Genomic DNA, 22,938 nt, shown 5'->3' on the forward strand with positions numbered 1-22,938 from the left:
GGGGGAGGGTATGGGGGACTTTTGGGACAGCATTGGAAATGTAATTGAGGAAAATACATAATAAAAAAATATTAAAAATTAAAAAAAAGAAAAAAAGAAAGTTGTTCCCCACAAGGCCCCTAATGAAGGAGCTAGGGAAAGTACCCAAGGAGCTAAAGGGGTCTGTAACCCTATAGGAGAAACAACAATATGAACTAACCAGTACCCCCCAGAGCTGTGTCTCTAGCTGCATATGTAGCAGAGGATGGCCTAGTCGGCCATCAATGGGAGGAGAGGCCCTTGGTCTTGCAAAGATTATATGCCTCAGTACAAAGATTATATGTCCCAGGGCCAGAAAGCGGGAGTGGGTGGGTTGGGGAGCAGGGCGGGGGGAGGGTATAAGGGGCTTTGGGGATAGCATTTGAAATTAAATGAAGAAAATATCTGATAAAAAAAGAAAAAAAGTTGTTCCAACTGGCTTACCCTAGTTAAACTGTGTGACAAGGGAGGAATACCATCATTAACGTTTGGTCATTCCTCAGAGGAGGATCATTTTATGAAGTGATACTTAAACAGGACAGAAGTTTTGGGCTCTGGGTCTCATTCTAGGCTATCTCAGCTGCCATCCTTGTCCTTAGAGAGCAGTAGAGAATTCAGTGGTATCTTGAAGGAGGACTTGGACAAAACTAGCATCAGTTTGGTTTGACCTGGGCTATTTTGACTTTGAGTTGTCACATTGATGCTGCCCACTGGAGCCCTCATCTGTGAAGGGAGTGCTGGTGGGTCCTGCTAAGAAAAGCATTGTATGTCTGACAAGCCTGGGCTGGCACATCTTCAAGGTCTGTTGATTTTGATGGCTAGACCTTCCTTAAGTGGGGTCTATTCACTACCTTTGGCAAGAAAGTTCCCACAGTAATACTAGGTATCAGCTATTGTCACTTGGCGTCAGCTTTTATCACTATAAGAAAATACCTGTGCCATTTAACTAATAAAAAGAACAGATTTATTTTGGCTCCCAATTCTGGAGGTTCCCATCCAACATCAAGTAGCCCCATTGTTGAAGTATTTACCAGAAATCAAAACAAGCAGAATAAAGAGACAACAGCTGGTCAGGTCTCATAGTCACCTTCTAGGATACTCCCAATAACCTTAGGTCCTCTCACCTCCCAATAGCATCATCCTGAGTACCAGTCCTTTAACAAATGGTTACCTTTAGAGGACACTTATACAAACCATGACACACCTTCTGGACCCTTCCTGGGACTCACATGGGCAAGTGTAGAAGGAAGAAGGTCAGCTCTAGCAGTTGGTAGTAGAACCCAGTGCCTGTGAGCTCACACCACCTCCAATTTGTCTCCTTTCCTCAGAAATAACTCCTGTTCTTCCTGATGCTTACATCCAAGTTTTATGGCCTGGCCTATCCCCATCCTGGCCACCAGTGGCCAGATTTCATTTGTGCAAACTCCCAAAGTGGAGACTATAGCACAGTATAAGTTGCTTCAGTCCAGCACCACCTGCCTCACCCACTGCACCTTGGGAATCAGGAAGCTACCAGTTACATGTCTGTTGACATGTCCTGCATATATTTTTGCAAGGCTGTGTTCTATTCCCAAAATCCTCACTGCCCTTCCTACAGCATGAAGGGCCACTCTGCTTTGCCTTGCTTTTCTGACTAGCCAACTAGGCAGCATCTAGTTTTAACAAACTAATGCACACACATGCTTTTCTGGTATGGGAGCTGTCATCACCCTGGTAGACTTTCTGGAAGTACAGAGTTCTACCTGTAAATGGGTTCTTCACCGGATATGAGAGAAAGCAGTCAGGATCACTGAGAAAAGCTGTAGGCATAGAGTATCAGCTGCTTTGTACCCTCCACTCCCCTACCTCACAGCTTTATTGATCCCAGGGAAGGGGATATTAGTCAGTGACAGTTGCTATGACCTCACCGTGCTGCTCTTGTGTTTTCAGGTCAACCTGGCCTATGCCTATGAGACCAAAGATGCACTATGCCTGGTTCTGACCATTATGAATGGTGGTGACCTGAAGTTTCACATCTACAACATGGGGAATCCTGGCTTTGAGGAAGAGCGAGCCTTATTTTATGCAGCTGAGATCCTCTGTGGCCTAGAAGACTTACACCGTGAGAACACTGTCTATAGGTGAGCAGTACTCCCAGAGACTGGCTGGGCCCCTGTATCATCCCAACAGTATCCCAGGTTCCCAGGAACCTAGCTAGTAAGATGGACCACTCTCCTTATGGTGCCTCTAGCCTCTAATGATTAGAGAAGCCAAGCTTGTAAAATGATATTCGCCAAATTCCTCCTCCAACGAGAGGCTGTGATCACTGCCGCCCTGTCACCCTGTACCCAGGGACACTCAGTGGATCCTGGTGACTACTACCTAGAATCAGTCCCAGGGAGATGTGGGGAGAGTCACTGTCCAAGAGCATCACATTGCCACATATCTTGACATACCCAATCCTGAGCCTGCTCTAACCTTCACCTTCCTCTCCTCTAAATACCACCATGGCTTGGACTCTATAGAAAACCATACAAAATGCTTCTCACAGTGAGCAGGGCTTTATGGTATCCTCATAGTGCAGAGGATTTTTTAAAGCTCTGTTGCCCCTCCTAAACTTTACAAAGTTTCTATTTTTATTTTTTTTAATTTACATATGTGTGTGTTTGTGGATTTATCTGCAAATATGCCTGCTAAGTCTAGAAGGGGCAGTGGCTCCTCTGGAGCTGGGATTACAGGTAATTATAAACTACCTAGATTTGGTGCTGGGAACCAAACTCTTGTCCTCTGGAAGAGTGTTAAGTGCTCTTAACCACCGAGCCATCTCTCCCGCTTCCCCTACGGCATTTTGAACGAATATTGTATTATTCTTTTATGTGTTCAGGAGAAGAGGCTGATGTTTTGATGTTGGTTAGTTACATTACATTTTTCAAGGGACCCACTGGAATATAATTGTTGTAGCAAATTGATTTCCACCATAATCTGTTTTTTAAAAAAAAACCTGTGATAAGTGCCTGACTGATGTTATTAGAAACTCTACACTGGGCACTGTCAGCATATGGGACCCTGTCAATCCTCACAGACCCTCAGGCACCTACACAGTCAGTTGATTTCTGGGTAAAGATTATCTTAGTACCCTAAAAGGTTTTACAAATGAGTGTTCTCCATGGCTCTTACTCCAAACTCTAGTCCCAGTGTTCCTGAGATTTGTTTTTTATTTTTGTAATTGAAATAAAAAAAAAAATTCCCCTAAGGGTTGAACACAAAGGACCTCTTTCATTGTCTTTACTTAAAAGAAAGTGTGTTGGAGTTGGGATGGGCAACCCTGGAGTTCCAAATTCCCTTCTTCTAGGGCATCACTAAGACCTAAGGCAGTGGTTCTCAACTTTTCCCTTTAATACTGTTCTTCCTGTAGTGACCCCCCAATCATAAAATTATTTTCATTGCTACTTCATATCTGTAATTTTGCTACTATTATGAATTATAATATAAACATCTGTGTTTTCTGTTGGTATTAAGCAACCCCTGTGGAAGGGTCATTTAACTCCCTCCCCAAGGGGGTTGAGACTCACAGGTTAAGAACCACTGATCTAAGGTATTCCTTCTTGTCCTGACCTCCTGCTCTGGATTGTTTGTGAATGTGATCCTGTTTGGTGGTCTGACAAGCTTTGTTTTCCAACACATGGTATCTTGAGTTGAGAGCTCTTGTCCTTATTGAAAATTACTAGCACATCAAAAGAAACCTATGTAAATAATAGAAATCAGCAAAAATGGTTTGTAATTTTAAAAGGATATGCAAATACCCACCTCATTTGGTGAGAATGCTTAGGATTTGTGTACATGAACCACCCACAAAGGAGACCTGCCGTCAGGTAAACAAAGCTGGCTAGTGCAGAACTGGAGCCTCCATCCAGATGCCAGTATTGTCATCCCTGGGATGTAACATGGTACATATCCCAATCTAAGCTGCTTCTTTACCCAGCTTTTACTGGGCAATCCAGCATCTGCTGCCTGTTCTCTCTGGTAATGCAAAGGTTCCCCTTTATGAGTAAGATCCTGTCATTGAAAGATAAGTTGAATCAGCCCCACTGCACTGGCAGCTGTGTTTCCTGCCTGAGGTGCTTCCCAGGCTTTGACACAGCTGGACTTAGATAGGCCAGTTTCCTGGGACTCCATCCATACGAGTCTTTCCTCTAGCCCATCTTCACCTACAGCTTTCTTCTCAGTGGTAGAGCTGATGCTCTGGGCTCTGTGACTTCTGTTTCCAGGACCTGCTCTGTCCATAGGTTATTCTGTGATGTCCGGTCTTCCCAGCCCTCCAGGGAGTCAACACCAGCTAGTGTCCTCTGCCCCATGAACCACTTGTGTGAGGACAAACATCAGAATTGGCCTTTAGAAAACCTTCTAGCTAATGGCAAACTTCAGCATTTATGTTAAATTACTTAGAGGAGAAAAATGAGTACACAGTGGTCTTGACTGTGAGAGACCAGTTTACCTCAGTCCATAGGTAAAAGGCAGATATCTTGTGATAACTAGGCCTGACCGGCAGCAGAGGGTCAACCCAGATGTAGTTTGTCTTTGCTGCCTGGAGTAGTCATATTCAGATGCCTGTTGTTTTCATCTTACAGAGATCTAAAACCTGAAAACATCTTGCTGGATGATTATGGTAAGTCAGTGCTGGAAAATGAGGGCCTTTTCTGTTTGAGTATCTGAGGCTAGTATTCTAAGATTCCCAGTGCAAGGGATTGCAGAGATTCTTAGGAATGGAAGGGGTTAGGCCCGGACCATGGGAAGGGATGAGGCCCATGGGGAAGAGGACGCCACTCCTATACCTTACTCTTGGGCTTGAAGGGGGCTCCTACTTCTTTCAGCAGAGTAGCTCAGTTGACTGTGACATCAGAGCCAGAGTCAGCACTGAACATCCATGCTACTTGCCTTGGTCCTTGTTTTGTTTGTGAGGTGGAGACCTCTGGACTATCCTGGCCACTATGGAGAGGATACATACATACATACATACATACATGGTGAGGGTACTACATGATGGCCCAATGAAAACAGCCCGTTGACTCTAGCCAGATGTAAACATGTCATTATCTGTGTACTGTCATTATTACTTGCTTTTGGATATTAGCATGTGGGAAGCAGCCCCTCACACCTATAGAGTAGTTTTCTCATGAACCTGACTAGCTCTGCCCATCTTCATAGAAGGGAAGGTGGCATCCAAGTGTCTCTCTTGCATATAATAAGCCTGAGGGCTCAGAGGGACTAGCCTGGTAGTAACACTACCAAGTCTTCTGCATGTTCTTGGGACAACAGCATATATACCCACAATTGATGACCTGCAGAAAACTGTGTGTAGAGAGGAATGGGGAGCACAGGGTCCTCTGGGAGGCTACAGTGTGTTCTAGTAACTACTCACACTGAAGCCCCACAAGGGGCAGTCCATCGCTGGTACTCACATACTATCTTTTCTGTCAGATACCACAGAACTGGAGGCCATCTAAGCTACTCAGGCCCAACAGGCATTTATGGACAAAGGCACGTGTTCCTTCCTGAGTATGAAATGTAGCCATCACCCTGCCTAGAAGGTGTGACGGAGATAGAAGTAGAGCTCTCAGTGTGATGCTGCCTGGGTCTTGGGGAGCAGACTCTGAGTTCAGATTCCAGACCAGGCACCACCCTTCTCATTTCTCCATCTCTTTGAAGGGGAAAAAAACAAACCACCTCCAAAGACCAATCAGGAAGGCAGGGAGTGGCTTTCCAAATTGCTTTACAATTTTTTCCCCTTAAGCAAATTGTTGCAAAATGTCAAGAACCTCATATTTTTCCTATGAAGCAATCACAGAAACAGCCAGGACATTTTAAACTCTGTGACCTCAGCCTTCCCGGAAGCTCATTGGGGCATTAAATGTTGTAAGCCGGCCAGTGGCCAGCCTTGTCCAAGCATCTTTATTAATATTCTCCTCTTTATGTGTAATTTCTACACATCTTACTTACACTTTTTCAGGGTTACATGGTTACCCTGAGAAAGTAGGCTGATGTCACATCTTCATTGGACAGAAGCCTAGAAAGTCTGTGGCCCTGACCAGGGTGCCCACATGACCACAGGAACCCATTAACCCTACTGTCCCCAACAGGCCACATAAGAATCTCAGACCTCGGACTGGCCGTGAAGATCCCTGAGGGAGACCTTATCCGTGGCCGGGTAGGCACTGTTGGCTACATGGGTGAGTAATAACTTATGCCTATCACACACTGAGCCTCCCCAAGAGCACCTATTCCTAAATCCCCCAGTCTTTGTTTTGCTGGTCAGAATTACTGTGCTGATCTTCCACAGAAATGCCTGGTGGGAGACCTCAGTCAGGTAGAGTGGTACACTAGGCCAAAGGTGTGATCTAAACTGAGTTTTCTGTAGCCCCCAACCACAAGCCAACCTAGGTCTCAAAAACAAGCATCCTGGAAGTTTGGTGACCGGAGCCTGCCACTAGCATTTCTAAGGGAGCCCTTATTGAAGTAGGACCTACTTTGATAAAGTGTCATCCTTTTTGAGGAGACTCTTGAGAAGACCCTAGGGCATGTAGGGATCACCTGAAAGTTCTAAACTCAGTCCCAGTTGCCCTCTGCTCAGGCCTGCATCCACAGATGATGTGGGGCATTCAATATATTATCTCTGGTTCTTGAGGGTCCAGACAACAAAATACTTGGCAACCTGTAGGATATGTGTATATGTGACTATGAGAATCCTGATAGTTAGATCTGATAGATCTGAGAGATATATAGAGAATAGATGGATAGGTGTTGGGTTCATCATAGCACAAAGGTTCTTGCACTCACAGATCTACAGAGAAACTAGGAATGCTAAGATTGTCTTTCCAGTAGGAAAGATGAAAAACCTGTTCTTCAATCAAGAAAGCAGAGAATTAGAAGTGATTAAGAGCCTGGTCATCTGCAATATCTGTTGAACCAGGTCATATCAAGCTCAGACAACCAGGACTAGGGGTAGCTAGAAATCTAAATGACTCTTATAGCCAGAAGTGTTCCCCACAAGCTCCCACAACCAGGATCAGAGGGAGATAATAAACTCAGATGACCTCTATTTTATCTGTTTGACTGAGACCAGGCCAGACCCTTAGGCCCTTAAGCTAGGACAGGTAGCCTACTTCTAGAACCTATCTCTGAGGTGAAATTTCAATGTAATTATGCTTTCTTGTGCACTGATTGTATTACACCAGGAAACTTTTTTCCAAAATAAATACATAGGGAATAAACCACTTGTTCTTAGGCCCCTGAAGTCTGATCCAGGTTGATGAAGTCCATATATCAGGTTTTCATACTTATCTGTAAACATGGTACACTTGCCTTATGACACCTGCAAGGACCCTCTCAGATGGGGGATGGATGAATGGATGATGGATAAATGGATGGTGAATATATGGATCATGGAAGGACAGGTGGGCAGACATATAGATACAAATACACCTGTCCATGTACCTGCATGGAAATAGGCTTACACAGTTGCATTGCTCTCCTTTGGACACAGTGCTTAATGATTTGTCTACATACAGACTCTGTCATGTGTCCACTGATGCATGTCATGTGTATATGCTTTTCATTCTGGATGGCCTTAAGATACATAGCGCTCTCTTTTGTACATCTATGAGTCATTTTGTCAAAGTTGTAGTGAAGATAAAATAAGAGATTTTATTTTATGTGTATGGGCATTGTGCCTGCATGTATGTCTGTGTACCCTGTGTATACTTAGTGCCCGCAGAGGCCAGAAGAGTGTTGGATCTCCTGAAACTGGAGTCACCTGCTGTGTGGGTACTGGGAATTAAACCCAGGTCCTCTACAACAGCAATCAGTTTATGCTGCTAGCCACTGAGCCTTCTCTTCCACCTCGCCCCCCAAAAGATGATTCAAAGTCCATGTAGGTTGAATTTAATCTTTAATTTAGATGGGCATTCTTCTTCATTGAAATAAATATGTGTGCAATATGTCCTGTGTTGGGAGCTATGCCTGTCACTGGGGACAAAGCAGTGAGAGCTATGTTGTGTGTTCTGTCTGAGGAGACATGTCCATCCACCATAACCAGGGTTCTGAAGCCACCGTCAGAATTGGGCACAGTGAAGCACCATTAGGGAAGGCTTTCTCTGGACAAAGTGGTGTTTACATACCTGCTGGGTTGCAGTTGGAGATTGGAAGGAAGTAGCCCCAGCTTAAAACTCCAGTTTTTCTGTGAGAGTGCTATACCCTTGGGTACTGCTGAGATGAGGAGCAGCATTGGAATGTGGCTGCATTCTGCTGCTAGTTGTCTACCACTCTCTTCCCTCCTTCTGTTCTCAGCCCCAGAAGTTCTGAACAACCAGCGATATGGACTGAGCCCTGACTACTGGGGCCTGGGCTGCCTCATCTATGAGATGATTGAAGGCCAGTCACCATTTCGAGGTCGCAAGGAGAAGGTTAAACGGGAAGAGGTGGATCGCCGGGTGCTGGAGACTGAGGAGGTGTATTCCTCCAAGTTCTCTGAAGAGGCCAAGTCCATCTGCAACATGGTAAGCTCCCGGTGAGCCGGATGCTGCTCATAGGTTGCTGCCCAGTGGTGCCTCCAGCCTCTGCTTACAACACCTGCATATTGGACAGGATACCCCATGAATCAAGCAATATGGGTTGATGTGAACACCCATGAGGGTGTGTAGCTTTGTAGAAAAGTCAGCAAAGCATAAAGATGATAGCTCAAGTTGGTTCACAGGCAAGTTCCTGCCCTTGAGCTTGGCCTCCTACTCCCTCCACTCTGGATTCTAGACACTGGACTGAGGACAAGGACTGCAAGGCAGGTGTTAAAGTCCTTGGAGTTGTTGAACATATTCTCAGTTTTCCATTCACTGTGTAGAACGGTGGTCCCAGCTCAGGTTCTGTATGGCAGCATGTGTGGATGGGCAGGACCTTCAAGTGAAGAAATTAGAGTGACTGGAGTGTGTTGGGGCCAGGTGTGGACACTGGACAGCTAAAGAGGAAGGAGTGATAGGGGCTGTAAGGTTTCCTCAGCCAAGGTGGACACTGTTCCATAGCTGGTCCTTAGGCCCTTCCTTGGGTTTGGTATGGAGTCAGCTACTTCCTGCTCTTGCCTGGCTCTCAGTCTCCTAAGACTCACCACAGGAAGATGCCCTTTGATGCTTTCTGTCCTCAAGTGCCTAGATCCACACACTTGTAAGCCCATGTGGCAAAGTACCTTCTTCTGGAGCCATACTACACCCTGAGCAGCAGAGAAAGGAGCAGAGAGCAGAGGCCTGGAAGGGGTCTCTCCTCTCATTCCTGAGTCTCCAAGTAGCCCTGGGGCAGGTTCAAGTGAACACACACCAGTAGCTCAGGGTAGAGCTTAGGGAAGACCAGGACTGGAAACTTGAAGCAACTAAGTTTCTACATTCAGAGACCAGGGATCCCTGGGGGCTTGGCTACTTCAACCACCCCTGCTTGGCCACTTCTGTGTATAGAGCTGTGGTAAGGATGTGGGGCTGGATCTGCCCTCTGATCATATCTAAAAGAGGAAGTGTGTTCCTCTGCTACTGACATGTGTCAAAGACATGATGAAGAAAGGTATGTAACATGTAGACCACAAACCCACAACCCCACAACCTGTTAACCAGTCTCAAAGAAGCACTGTCACAGCGGTGCAGTCAGGATGAGGTAGTGGAGAGATAGGCAGCAGAGGTTAGGGATGTGGAGAGATGGCTGCCAGTGATACTTGTTATGACGTGGTCAGCTGTCGGCGTGATGTAACAAGACTATAGGAAGCATCACATTCTTAGGTCAGGGTCAGGAGTCCCAAAAAGCCTGTCTCAAGAAACATCAATAGGGACATGGACATACTGAGAGAATGGGACAAACATGATCGCTGCTTCTAACCACTACCACTATCACCACCACTCCACTTCCCCACAAACCTCCATTTCAACCCCAGGTTTTGTGAGCTGAAGCTCTTGATGTAACCAGGACCAAAGCTGTCCCACTCCTGCCCCCTTGTGGCCATCAAGGGAAATGTGTTGGCTGAAGAGTGCCAAATGATTGTACACATGAAAGTACCTCCAGAAACCTCAAGCCTTGCTCTGTCTTCTCTTAGGGTCTTGGATTCTGGTCTGGAGTTTATCCTCTTGTAATCCACAGCATCTCAGTCTGGCCACTCTGCTCTTATTCCTTTAGCAGGTGCTGACTCAGGCTACTGCAATACCTGACCTATAAACCATAGAGGCAGCTACACAATCAGCAGGGAAGTTGTTCTCCATTCCATCTTGGCAGCCATGCCCCTTGAGGTATAGAAGTCCACACACCCAGCTTTCCTGTCCCTTGGATCTAATGCTGAATCTGAGGCCCTTGCTGTGCCCCATCGCTGTAGCTTCTCCACACTCCCTTGAGTCCTTCACCATTTGACCCTCCCAGTCATTCCAGATCATATGTGGTCCCCCACATACAGGGAACTTACTCTGTCTTCTCCCACTGCACCCACACCTTCTCTCTTGATAATGTATGCCTGATACCATCCCTGACACCATATAGGTGGGTGTTCTATTCCACCTGTGTGGTATATTTTAGAAATAGACAAATACTAACTTAATAACCAAGCTTTTTAAATGAAGATATTTTATCCTAAAACCCTGATTTTCTATCACTTCTTTTGGAAAGCAGAAGTGTCGTTTAGATACCATTCCTTCCTGGTAGAAGCTGATAAGCCACCCAGCCCTACCTCATCCTTTTTTTTTTTTTTTTTTTTTTTTTTTTTTTTTTTTTTTTTTTTTTTTTTTTCATCTTCTTATCCTTGATGATCCGGCCATCTGCCAGCACAGTAGACTCTAGGGGGCTGCATTAACAGGCTCAGCTACTGCACAGCCTTGCTTCTTTGGTGTTTCTTGGAATGGATAGTGCATGGCCCAGTTACTTATATCTAGAATAGAGAAACTTGGGGCCAGAGAGATGGCTCAGCAGGTAAGGCATTTTTTTAATGCAATCCTGGTGACCTGAGTTCAAGTCCTGGAACCCCTGTGACAGGTAGAGGGACAAAGCTGACTCTACAAAGTTGTCCTCTGATCTCCATACAAATGCTGTGGCACATACATCGACACACAATAAGTGAACAATATAAAAATAAAATAAAATAGAAAAGAGAAGCCCAGAGGTAGGCTCTAACCTGAGCCACCAGCCTGAGGGTATACACAGGGCAACTGAAAGCATGACAAAGATATGATCTGTCCTTGCTGATGCTTCAGTTCTTCTAACTGGGGATACATCCCCCTCCAAACTGTGAGTTTTAGGGGGTGGCACTGGGGAGGCTAGAGCTACAGTCACAGATGTTCCTTTGTCCTTCTGCCTATGGGCAGATGGAAAGGCCCAGTCATATGGCCTCACAAGACCCTCTTTTCGCAGCTGCTCACCAAAGACTCGAAGCAGAGGCTGGGCTGCCAGGAGGAGGGGGCCGCCGAGGTCAAGAGGCACCCCTTCTTCAGGAACATGAACTTTAAGCGCCTGGAGGCTGGGATGTTGGACCCTCCCTTCGTTCCAGATGTGAGTAGCCACTATTGCTCCTAGGAGCTCTAAAGTCATCTCTCCAAGCTGTGTTTTCTATCAGACCCTGAGTTTTGCCTCACACAGTGCCTCAAATCAGCTAACCCATCTGGACTACCAAAGATTGCTCACTGCCCCTTCCCATACTCTGACTACTTCGTGGCAGTGTTACAGATCTCAATGTCAGAATGTACAGATGGGGTGTGAACTGGTTGTTCAGAGATTTAGGTACTCTCTCCAGAATACTCTCTCCAGGGCACCTAGACAACCTTCAAGTCCTCTTCTGTCCAGTGAAGTCCAAGACACCTCCCCTTTCTGAATCTGCCAGCTATGTTATATTGAAGGTTGAAATGAGACCAAAATGGAAAACGAGTATTGAGGACCATCTCAGTTTAACTGAGCATCTACTGTCCGGTTCAATTAGGATTCTCCTTGGAGACACTCCACTGGGTCTGTATAACCCACGTTCACACTCACAAAGGAGCCCCACCCAGCAAGGTCTTTTTGTGCTTCTATACTTTAAGTCCCAGCAGATTAAGGATCCTTGTTGGGACCTTGGGGATGGAGCCAAGAACTGTGGACACTACAGAAACTTTGGAGATGGGAACTAGCTTGTATTAGCTCATGAAAGTTGACAGATGTGGTACACATCTCTTCCCAGCCCCCTTCTCAGTCACCTCAGGACAAGCGCCTTCAGTAGATCAAGATGGGAGTGTTGACACCTTAACAACTGGTGAATATTACAAAGCAGAGCTTTCCAAGACCCCTCTCCCAGAATCATTTGTTAACATTTGTGTGCACAGCACTAAGGAAGTAAGGAACAGTCCTTGCATCTTTGGTGTTCTCCTGTAAGTGAAGGTTCCCTGATCATCTGGGTAGGGACGGCAGCAGCAGATGTGGGGAGCCAGGACTAACTACTGGATGCTGAACAGTGTCTATGGTCACCCACTGGAGACCTCTGTAGCCAGATGTGGCATCCACATCATAGGTCCAACCAGGGAAAAATTTTTTTTTTATATTAAAAAGATTAAATCAGTAAGTACTACAAACCCCACATGAGAGAAAGATCACAGTTGGTTTGGAAATCATGGCAGTGAATCTCAAAATGGTTGCCCATTTGGAATCATCTAGGGAGTAAGAAAAGTACTTATCCTGGTCTGGGGATGTAGCTCAATTGGTAGAATGTTTCCCTAGTATGAATGGAGTACTGAGTTTGATCTCTAGGGGTGATAGTACACATCTGTAATCCCAGCACTTAGGAAGTAGAAGCAGAAGGATCAGAAATTCAAAATCATCCTTAGATGTACAGCCTGTCTGAGATGTTAGCCTGGACTACATAAGACCCTATCTCAAAAATGGGGAGAACAGCTGAGAAGATATCTCATCAATAAAATCCTTGCTTGCATTGCTGTCCTCAACAATCCTCAACACCCACATGAGAATCTCTGGGGCTCAAAACCAATGAGAGGCCTGTCTCAAAAGGAAGTGTATGGTGTTCCTAAGGATGGCACCCAAAATTGTCCCTGATCCCACAAGAAGTACTAATCTTATACCCAGGTCTCAAATGGTCTTGGACCAAGCTTGGTCCATCAGAATTTTTCAGATTTTGTTTGTTGTTTGGTAGGTATTTTTAAGTTTGTTTAGAGCTGTGGTATAGCCACTAGCATCCCTAGATAATGTCTAGAGTAACAGAAAGGACAGAACAGTTGTAGGCTGGGGCTTGGAAGCCTCCTCCTGTCCTTGGGCTACCTATTGCTGTGGTGATGGGATGAGATCACTTGTGACACAGGATATATTTCTCAACCTCTCCACATGCTCCAAGCTTTGTGCCAGGCTCCAAGGAAGGCATCATGAATAGGATACTGGGTTATTTCTACCATGGAAATCTCAGTCTGAAGAAGTGAAATTTCAGCAAACACCCCTTAAATAAAATTGGGACTAGGAGATGGAGAGGGAAGGGGAGGTAGTGGAGGCATACTCAGAGTACTGGCTAGGCAGAGCTGAAAAAAAAATCTTCCAGGTCATGGAGTGTTGCTTGGGAGGCAGCATCTCTGGTAATCAATGCAGCTAGCCATCTGGGACTGTCCTTGCCAAAAGTCTGAATTACTGAATAAACAGACATATTTTGTTACCCTGGGTGTGACAATGCCCCCCCCAGTAGGTTTCCAGGGCTACTCAGTGTACTGTATAGAGGTCAATATTCCCTCTCCCTGGTCCACAGTAAATGGTCCACATGGCATATGGCCCCTGTTCTGGGCAGCCAAGGCCCTTAGCATATCATTGTAATAGGTGATGAGGGAAGATTGTGGGGTCCAGAAACAGAAGACCCTTGTAAATCCTGAAAGTGACCTGCCCCATCTTGTCTGTCCTCTGCCCACAACCACCTATTCATAGTTCTTCTCCTATCACCTTCAGGTAATAACCACATTCATAATTCATAGGCACTGTTACTGGCTTAATCTTTTTCACTTCACTTGACTTTTTTCAAAACCAAAATAAATGTATCTCAAAAGGAAACTGTCTAAGAAAATAATAGCCATAAGATGGTAAGTTTTGGCTTGTTAAGATTGTATCTCTGAGAACAACCACAACTCCAAAGGCCTGAACACATCCCAAGGCCAGCTACATGGGCTTAGCATGTGCAGTCATCCTGGCCCTATTTAGCTCAATTCTCTATTAATTGCTGTCTTAAAATCTAATACTTTCTGAGCAGGGGACCCTGTGTTTTATTATTTATTTTTAACTTTTTTATTCACTTTACATCCTGATCACAGCCCCGCTTCCTCTTCTCTTTCCAGTCCCACCCTTACAAATCCCTCCCCAGATAAGGGGAGCTCCCCTGGGTTACCACCCTACCCTGGGGCATTTAGTCTAGGCACATCCTCTTCCACTGAGGCAGAGCCACATTGTCACAGCAACTCATACTCAGCACAGCAGCAACATTAAAACAGTATTATGGCCCAGGTGTTTCCATTATCCCCATTTGCAGGAATAAAGCTAAGGCTCTGAAGATTCATGTGGCTTTTCCCAAGGCTCCTAAATTTCACAGTGGGGACTACCTGACATAGAGTCTTGATTAAACACATGGCTTACTGCCCTGCATGAGAAGGAACTGGAGGGCTAGGGCTGTGCCATGTACACCCAGGCTGTCTTCTTTCTATGACACTATGTTTTGAGACAGAGTCCTTCTTGTGCTTTTGCTCTGGTGCTGGGTTCAAAGCATCCATTCTCTCTGTAGAGGAATGAACCACAAATCCCAAACTGTGATGAGTGTAACCCCTTATCCAAAAGAAAAGGTATTTGAAACAGTGCTTCCTTCCTGATGCTTGGAGCTTCTTGGTGGCCAAGACAGCTGATGGGTGAGGTGCCCAGAGATTCCAGAAAGTGTGAACTTAGACACAGATGTAACCTCTCATCTATTTGCACTTACCTAGAAAGAGACCACAAGTCTGTGATCTATGTGTATAAGCCATGGTAAGAAGGAGCTCTGGACTGGCCAGCTGGGCACCTCCAACTCTCATTTCACTAGAACCTGGTCCCTTTTGCTGATCTGAGAGAGGAAAGCTCAGTCTGAGGACCCAAATGGGTGGGAAGCTTAGGAAGATGTCTCCACTGTTCTCCATCAAAACCCTAAGGACCAGGCTTGAGGACCTGACATCCCTAGGGAGGGCCCATGATGGATCCCTCTGTCTCTTGTAGCCCCGGGCTGTATACTGCAAGGATGTGCTGGACATTGAGCAGTTCTCCACTGTGAAAGGTGTCAACCTGGACCATACGGACGATGACTTTTACTCAAAGTTCTCTACAGGCTCTGTGCCAATTCCATGGCAAAATGAGGTAGGCAAGGCATACCACCAGCTTTTCTCCAAGGAAGATGGATGTTCAGAGAAAATGGAAGTGCAAGTGCATAGAAGGTCACTGGGTAGGGTAGCAGAGATTGGCCTGGGGGAGTGTGGAAGCCAACAATGTAACTGAGAGAGAACAGGTGGTGAAAGCAGCAAGGTGCCTTCCCAGGAGGTCTGCTGGAAATGGAAAGGAAAATGGAGCATTTTCTAGAGGCACAAATATTAAATTAAGGAAGTCAGATGATCAGAATGCTGTAGGAATGATGGTCAAGTAAGCTATAGAGTTTGGTTTGGAGGGGGAAGAGTGTACCTCTGGTAGATTCTCAGGGTGGAGTTACCTAGTAAGTTACAGAGGAGCCTTGTTGGGGGAGGAGCCAGCAGGGTGGGGAGAGTGTGTCTCAGAAGGAGACCCTATAGAGGGAGAGTGGTATTTCTGTTTTGCTTCTCCAGATGATAGAAACAGAATGTTTCAAGGAGCTGAATGTGTTCGGACCTAACGGTACCCTCTCACCAGACCTGAACAGAAGTCAGCCTCCAGAACCGCCAAAGAAAGGGCTGTTCCACAGACTCTTCAGGCGTCAGGTGAGAGAGCCAGCCTGGCCAGCCTGGCCTTAGCTCTGGGACTTCAGCCCACTTCCATTCACCAGAACTTTAGAATGAATGTTCCCTGCCTGCATGACTTGGTAGCTTGGAAATGTTAATTTGTCCAGAGTCCCAACACCCCTACAGACAGAAGGGACAGGGACCCACATCAACAGTCTTGATACAGGGAAGTTGGTTCTTGTCACAGGACTGTATTACATGCTGAAAGATGCTGAACAATATTACCAACTTCTACCCACTAGACATAGAGGTAAACTCAGCTCAGAACCTCTTCTCCAATAGCCACCATTAAATGTCCTTTACAAAGCAAAACAACCGCAGTCTAGAAAACACTGTACTGTTGTTCATCCCTGGCACTTGCTAGCAGCCTAAGGAGTTTTCCCTTTGGGAATAGACTTTTTCCCCAGAGCTTATTCCTAAAGGAAGGATTGATATAGACCAAATGGAAGAACAGCTCTAGGGAAGATAATCCAGGAGCTCCACTCCACAGTTACAAAGGCAGCTTTGGCCTGACCGTTTAAGATGCTGGAGCCCCATGATTTTCATCTTAGAGCTTGGGAGCCTCCCTGTACTTGTCTCCTACACAAGGGTGCACCTGTAGTCCCTTGACCTGAAATCTTACGTCTCTCCCTAAGGTAACAGGATTGAAGGTGGTTATTTATAGAGATGCTGACTTACTCACTACCTATGGGTATTCTTGTGAAGTATAAACACACATGTGGGCTTCCATTGCCCTACTTCAGCTAAGTAAACTGAGGCTGAGAGAAGTCAAAGAACTTAAGCCTAGGTCACTCTGGTGACCCCACAGGATATCTGTTATCTGGGAAACAGCGGAAGCATCTTCAGGTGCATGGAAAGTGCAGTCTGAGCTCTGCCCCCTGCCAAGTTTGTGTGTTTTCAATAAGAACTTCATGTAAGTTTCACATCCTACTCATGGTTTTATAATATAATGAAAGGTTTAAACATTTCCATCAAATAAAACTACAAGTTCTAGAAAGAAATTACTCTTTCCCTTTGCTCATAAATCATGAATCTTCCCAGGTATCAGATAAAAAGAAAAAACCCTCTGCTCAAGGAGCAGCCAGTACAATCAGGTCTGCAGGGGAAAATGCACAAAAGCAAAGAGAGGCAGGTTGGAACATTCTGGATTCTACTTCCCCTACTTCCCTACATACCGTAATGAGTCATCTTTTAGCTTTGAATTTACCAAGAACTGACTCTCTCCTTTCCTTTCCTCAGCATCAAAGCAATTCCAAGAGTTCACCTACTCCTAAGACCAGTTGTAACCACCGAATAAATTCAAACCACATCAATTCAAACTCCACTGGAAGCAGCTAGTTTCGGCTCTGGCCTTGAAGTCAAAAGTGGAACCAGCTCAGAGCCTTCTACTTGGAAGCAGAATTTGTAGCCAGGGGAGCTTCCAGTGTGGTTCAGTGGCCAGCAAAGCTCCAATGGGAACTAAGATAGGAGACCGTTCCCCCAATAACAAACCTCCAAGTTTCTCAAAGAAATTTCCACTCAGGTCTGTTTTCCAAGGTGGCCCCAAGCTGGGGTGGACTAGAATTTTCCTTGTTGAACATTGCAATAGAAACCCAATGGGATATGACAGCTTGCACGGATTTTAATAGCATCCTAACTAGAACTGAATTTTGTCTTTATTATTTTTAAAGGAAAGTTTTGTAAATTTCTCTATTGTCTCTGTTTACATTTTGTATATTTGTATTTAAGTGAAAGTCAGACTTTGAGGGTGTATATTTTCTGTGCAGCCACTGTTAAGCCATGTGTTTTAAGACATTTTAGATTGGAGGGGGGGGGGTTACAAAAAATGTGACTCTAGACTTCCAGAGCCTCAAAAGAGATAATGTTTTTATTAAATATAGAAAATATCTCACTTTTTACCTTTAAAGACCTGATTACATCTATCTACATCCATCTCTCTGCCTTTTCCCCCCTCAGTGTAGCTATCACTCTCCTGTTGACTTGTAACAAGCTGAATGAAATGCCAGAACGCACTTGGGCCATCTCCCAATCCAAACACTCTCTGTGTGCTATGACATCATTGGTAAGAGTACTTCTATGAGCAGGACTTAGACATTGCAGCGTCATTGGCCTCCTCCTGTAGGGCATCCAGCATGTAGGGCAAGGAATCCTAAATCATTGGAATAGAGATCGTGGCTGCTAAAACCAGTAGTTTTAAGAGGTTTTGTTATATTTGGGGATTTCTGTTATATATTCTTTTTAGGAGTTTGTACTGATGATAATGATGCGTCATGAAAACCCAAGTGTTCTCAATCATGGAACTATGGAGAAGTGTGAATTGGGATCCATCCTGAGTGACTACCTCCAAGTTTGTTTAGGCCTTGGCTGGTCAGCAAACTGGTCACCAGACCATGAACCTTCATGTGACTCCACTTATTTGTTGGCTTCTGTGACATGAAGAAAGTCTCACCAGGAAAATAGGATGCCTGAGAGCAAGCCTAGGCACCAGTGAAGTATAAAGGCAATCTCATTGTCACTTCCCCAGGAGAGATGGGTCAGAGGCTGGTTCTAATTGGGCATCTCAAAGTCACAGGCAAAAATCACTCCCGTAACATTTAGATGGGCTTACCTTTCTAGTACTGGGGAGTTGTCACCTAGCCCCTGAAGTCCTAGGAGGTAACAAAGAATACATTTGGTCTCACCTTCCCACCAGGACAAGGTGAGCAGCTAGTCTTACTGCTCCCTGGGAAGCTGAAGCTCTGAATACGACTCTGCCTCAAAACTTGTCTCAGCCACCAATTACTAGGGTTTTTTACAGGATGAGGCAGGTGCTACCTGAATCAGCCCCTGTTACAATGCAGACTCCTAGGCTACACCCCAAGCCTACTATGTGGTGATCTTATTTTGTAGTTCAGGCTGGTTTTAAACACATATCTTCCTGCTTCAGCCTCTGGAATTCTAAGGTTACAGGTGCATACTACCATGGAATCTGTATCTATACTAAGTATCTCAAATCTGGTGCACTTCCCCTTGTCCACTTGCTCCATACTGTAGTGTGAGAACCATTCCCCAGGCCTGTGAGTATGGCCATACCAAATGTGTTTTTTGAGGGACCTGACAACCTTGGGTCTTGAGTCTTCCAGGAAGAGAATCCCAAGCATATCAGTCTCGTATCTTTGATCTAAGCTCTCCCAAGGCTCATTGCTAGAAAAGAGCCTTTGGGAATGATCATTCTGAAATCAGTTAACCAAGAGAGTTAAAACAGCCGGGCTCCATGGTGAAAAATTAACTTCAAGCCTGGCTCCCAGGCTACTTCTGAACTTTTCTTGGGCTAAACATGAAGCAGATGCAAGTGACCGTATTCAGGTTTTACTGGGGAGCAGGACACTCAGTACTCCCAGATCATCAAGCCCTTGCTGACACTTCTTCCTTAAGGAAAAGAAGAATTATCGTCTTCCTGGGATGGTCATCAGCCTCAGCCACACACAATCCCTGCCTCCTCCTTACAGGTTTGTTTCTTACTTCCCCATCCACGGCTGTTTAACTCTTAGGAACTCTTAGGAAGCAGTTTCTCCTTAGGCCGCAAAGTCAAAGCAGTGTCCATTGTAGCAGAGAATCCCTGGGAGGGGGGGTGGGGGGGATGCAAGTCTGTCTACCAAGAGTTCCCACCATGAGGTCCTGAAAGGCCTGTACATGGACATGTGCCTGAGTGCCTGTGGGAGGTAAGGAGAGTCATGTGATTCAGTCTTTCACTCATGGCTTCATAATAGAACCGTGTGTGAAAACTGGCTCTCCTCCCTAAGTCTTCCTCCTGCTTGTGTTTCTGTAGCTGCATTTTTAGAAGGTATTTTTTTTTTGTTTAATGAAAACAAGCCTTCTGCCCTTTCACCTGTCCAGGAGAAAGTGTGTGTAGCTAATGAACAGACTGTGTTGTGTATCTGAGCTCTTTGCAAAAGAGCCTTTCTTCAAGGGTGGCATTTTTCTCACCAAATTTCCACTGACTTGGAATGAGAAGCTTCTCTGCTTTTGCTGTTTGGGAGATAGGCCTCTGCTATGATCATTCTGACTTATAATTGTCCATTAAACCCTTCAGGAGGGGACTCAGAATATCAAGAAGGCCTGATCCCTACCTTCCAGGAGGATGGTGTCTATCCTTGACTTGAGCCTGAACTACAAGGCTCCATGCTCACCCAGTTCTCTAGGGGCTGAGTCTGGCTGCAGCCACAGGGCTAGTCTCTGAAATGTGTTGTTCTCTTGGAGGGGCAGGCAGCAAGAGGCTTGCCACACGGACACAGGCAGGTAGCTCCAGTAACAAGCATGCCTCATAGTTACTGACCCATGATGTTTCTGATGAGTCCATATGCGTGGGGACATGAACATGCCACATCTTTACATTAGAGGAGCAAGTAAGATGGGAATCTGCCTCATAGCTGAGGCCAGCCCCTAAAAAAGCTGAGATCAGAAAGTTTCCATGGAACTTAGCCCCACTGTTGAAATCCATTTTTTTTTTTGAACCATGTACTTTCTTGAAAGTCTGACTCTACTTTCCATCAAATTCACTGAGCTACTAACCTCAACATAGAACAGGCAATGCAACTTCCTGTAGCTTAGCATCCTAAGCCTTGATAAAGGAAATGGTGGCAGCTTCTTTGGACAATTAGAGTTCACAAGAGAAGAATAGGAAAAAAATGATTCAAACAACACTGGACTCTTCTCATGAGCTATTGTGTGCTTGCTTTTCTGGCAGTATCCTTATCCCTTTCTGAGGGTCTCCCATCTTCATAAGCCAATACCCTGAGATAAGACCTTATTGCTTCTTAGGTTTTACTATGGAAAGGCAGTATAAAGCCTCTTCCTCCAAACTACAATTGATATGCCTACCCTTGGATCACCTTCTGTACCTATTTATATAACCAGCCACCCAGTTATTGAAGCTGACAGGCATGTAGGCCAGATCCTGCATAGGCACATATGATGCCTCCTCTGAAAAGTCTTAACTCAGGACAATGGTTTAACATATGACATAGGGAAGAAGTACCCTTTACCCTAAAAGAAGATGCTGGGCATTTTTCCAGTTCAGTGACACACCATCCTATAATAGATCACAAGTAAATGTTGTCCATTAGAAAGACATTGTGGCTACTGGCATTGTTATAATAATTCTATTTTCCAAAGGTTTCTATTTTTCCCAGGGAGATTTTTAGCATTAATGAATGGATGTGGTTCCATCTTGGAGGTTATTGTCAAAGATAACAGCTTCTGTTGTGCTGCTCTGAACCTCACATGTTCCATTCACTATGTCACAGTGCCACCTTGTCTAGCCACAACCACTGTTATTTTATAGAGAAATAAATTCCTTAATGAACATAACATTGCAATTTCCTTCTGTGGAAGCACTGACCTCTTTCATCTGTATGACAATTGCCTGAAAAATGCCCTTACTGTCTGCTGTGACCCTTCCGTTAACCTTTTCTCAAGCCAGTTCCACCCTACCCAAATCTGGCCCACATAGTGACCATACCTAGAACTGACATTACATGGCCCAACTCTGGTAGGCAGTACAAAAGGAAGCCAACAAAACTCTTATCGGCCATCTGCTTTTGAACCCAAACCCTGTAGGTCTTAGCCATGGGGGAAAAAAGTTGACTGTCAGAGCTGTACCAAGTGGCTTCTAAAGGACACAGTGAAAACATGAGATTTGGAGCATACAGGCCTATATCCTAGAGGACACTGCCTATCTCTGGATCCTTTTTGATATGGAGTGAAGATGGGGGCAGACCCCACGTTTTTCAGAGTAGTGGTGTTTAATTGTCCTGAGGAAGAGAATGTTCCCTATTTGACATGGGGGCCTCTTGCAGGCCCCCCTGGAAGTTTTTTGGTAAAGTGTTGCCCCATTTGTCTGTTGTTGATTTGCATTCACTGGTCCAATGTCTGCCTGTGCCCCATCTCTTACATATTTCAGGAGGCTTGGCTCCCTTTAGGATTAATTTGGTTTTCTCTGCAGTTTCTTTTGAAATGATCCTACACACCACAATTAAGACATTTGAGATTTTGGATTGTCTCAAGGCCTCTAGTGGCTTCTCCTATTAAGGTCATTTAAGATGCATGAGGTCTAACATCAACTGTATGTCTAATCCACTTATCTATTAATGCTGAACTTGCCTTCAGTGGTCTGATTACTTTTTTTGCATTCAAGATTCAGAATTTTAAAAACTAAGACTCAATTAGTGCCTTTCTTGCTAATGGGTCCAATATACTTCTTTCTACAGTGGAAGTCAACCTTTGCAGAAGGCAAGGAATGTTTCTTTTGGACCTTGCATGGCCTGAGAAAAATGGTTCAAGTCTTTTCCCTGTTTCCACGGCCTAGTCCCAGGCATTTATGGCTGCCAAGTGACATAATGTCAAGGTTTCTTCATCATATTCAGCCTTCACCTCTACCTCAGCAAAACAACCCTTACCAAGCAGCTGGTCTCTAGAAATAATTATACTTCTGACTTGACTTTGTTGTGCTTCTTTTCCTTCGTTTATCTCCTCTATGAGAACCATTGTAAATGTGACTCAGGTTCTAATATTGCTTTTACTATATCCTTCCAGTCCTGGGGCATTATTCTATAATTGCCCAAGAAGTCAAGATTTGTTTCACAAGTGACAGGTACATTCCAAAATTCGTGACATGTTTCCTTAAATTTTCTCAGTTCTAACACATCCATGGGTTGCCATTCAAATTCCTGATAATTTTGTGGGTGATTATCATCCACTGTCTTTGTTGTGTACTAACCAGATAAACTTTTTAAAAATATTTTTATTAGGTATTTTCCTCATTTACATTTCCAATGTTATCCCAAAGTCCCCCATACCCTCCCCCCCTACTCCCCTACCCACCCACTCCCACTTTTTGGCCCTGGTGTTCCCCTGTACTGAGGCATATAAAGTTTGCACGACCAATGGGCCTCTCTTTCCA

At 45.0% G+C, this 22,938-nt stretch overlaps 2 protein-coding genes across 2 annotated transcripts in view; both read left to right on the forward strand.

Moving 5' to 3' along the window:
• Grk5 (G protein-coupled receptor kinase 5) overlaps positions 1-21,347 on the forward strand; it is a 198,959-nt gene extending 177,612 nt beyond the window's left edge. The window contains exons 9-16 of the mRNA XM_021152022.2: positions 1,948-2,138; positions 4,626-4,663; positions 6,135-6,224; positions 8,341-8,549; positions 11,413-11,550; positions 15,250-15,387; positions 15,846-15,977; positions 17,238-21,347. Of these exons, the coding sequence (XP_021007681.1) occupies positions 1,948-2,138; positions 4,626-4,663; positions 6,135-6,224; positions 8,341-8,549; positions 11,413-11,550; positions 15,250-15,387; positions 15,846-15,977; positions 17,238-17,336 (1,035 nt within the window). The 3' untranslated portion in view covers positions 17,337-21,347. The remainder of the gene's footprint in view (positions 1-1,947; positions 2,139-4,625; positions 4,664-6,134; positions 6,225-8,340; positions 8,550-11,412; positions 11,551-15,249; positions 15,388-15,845; positions 15,978-17,237) is intronic.
• Positions 19,437-22,938, forward strand: part of LOC110285338 (zinc finger protein 431-like) — a 60,501-nt gene continuing 56,999 nt past the window's right edge. The window contains exon 1 of the mRNA XM_021151408.2: positions 19,437-19,486. The gene's annotated coding sequence lies outside the window, so the exon portion shown is untranslated. The remainder of the gene's footprint in view (positions 19,487-22,938) is intronic.

Source organism: Mus caroli, chromosome 19 (assembly GCF_900094665.2).
Source record: "Mus caroli chromosome 19, CAROLI_EIJ_v1.1, whole genome shotgun sequence".
Classification (NCBI taxonomy): Eukaryota; Metazoa; Chordata; class Mammalia; order Rodentia; family Muridae; genus Mus; species Mus caroli.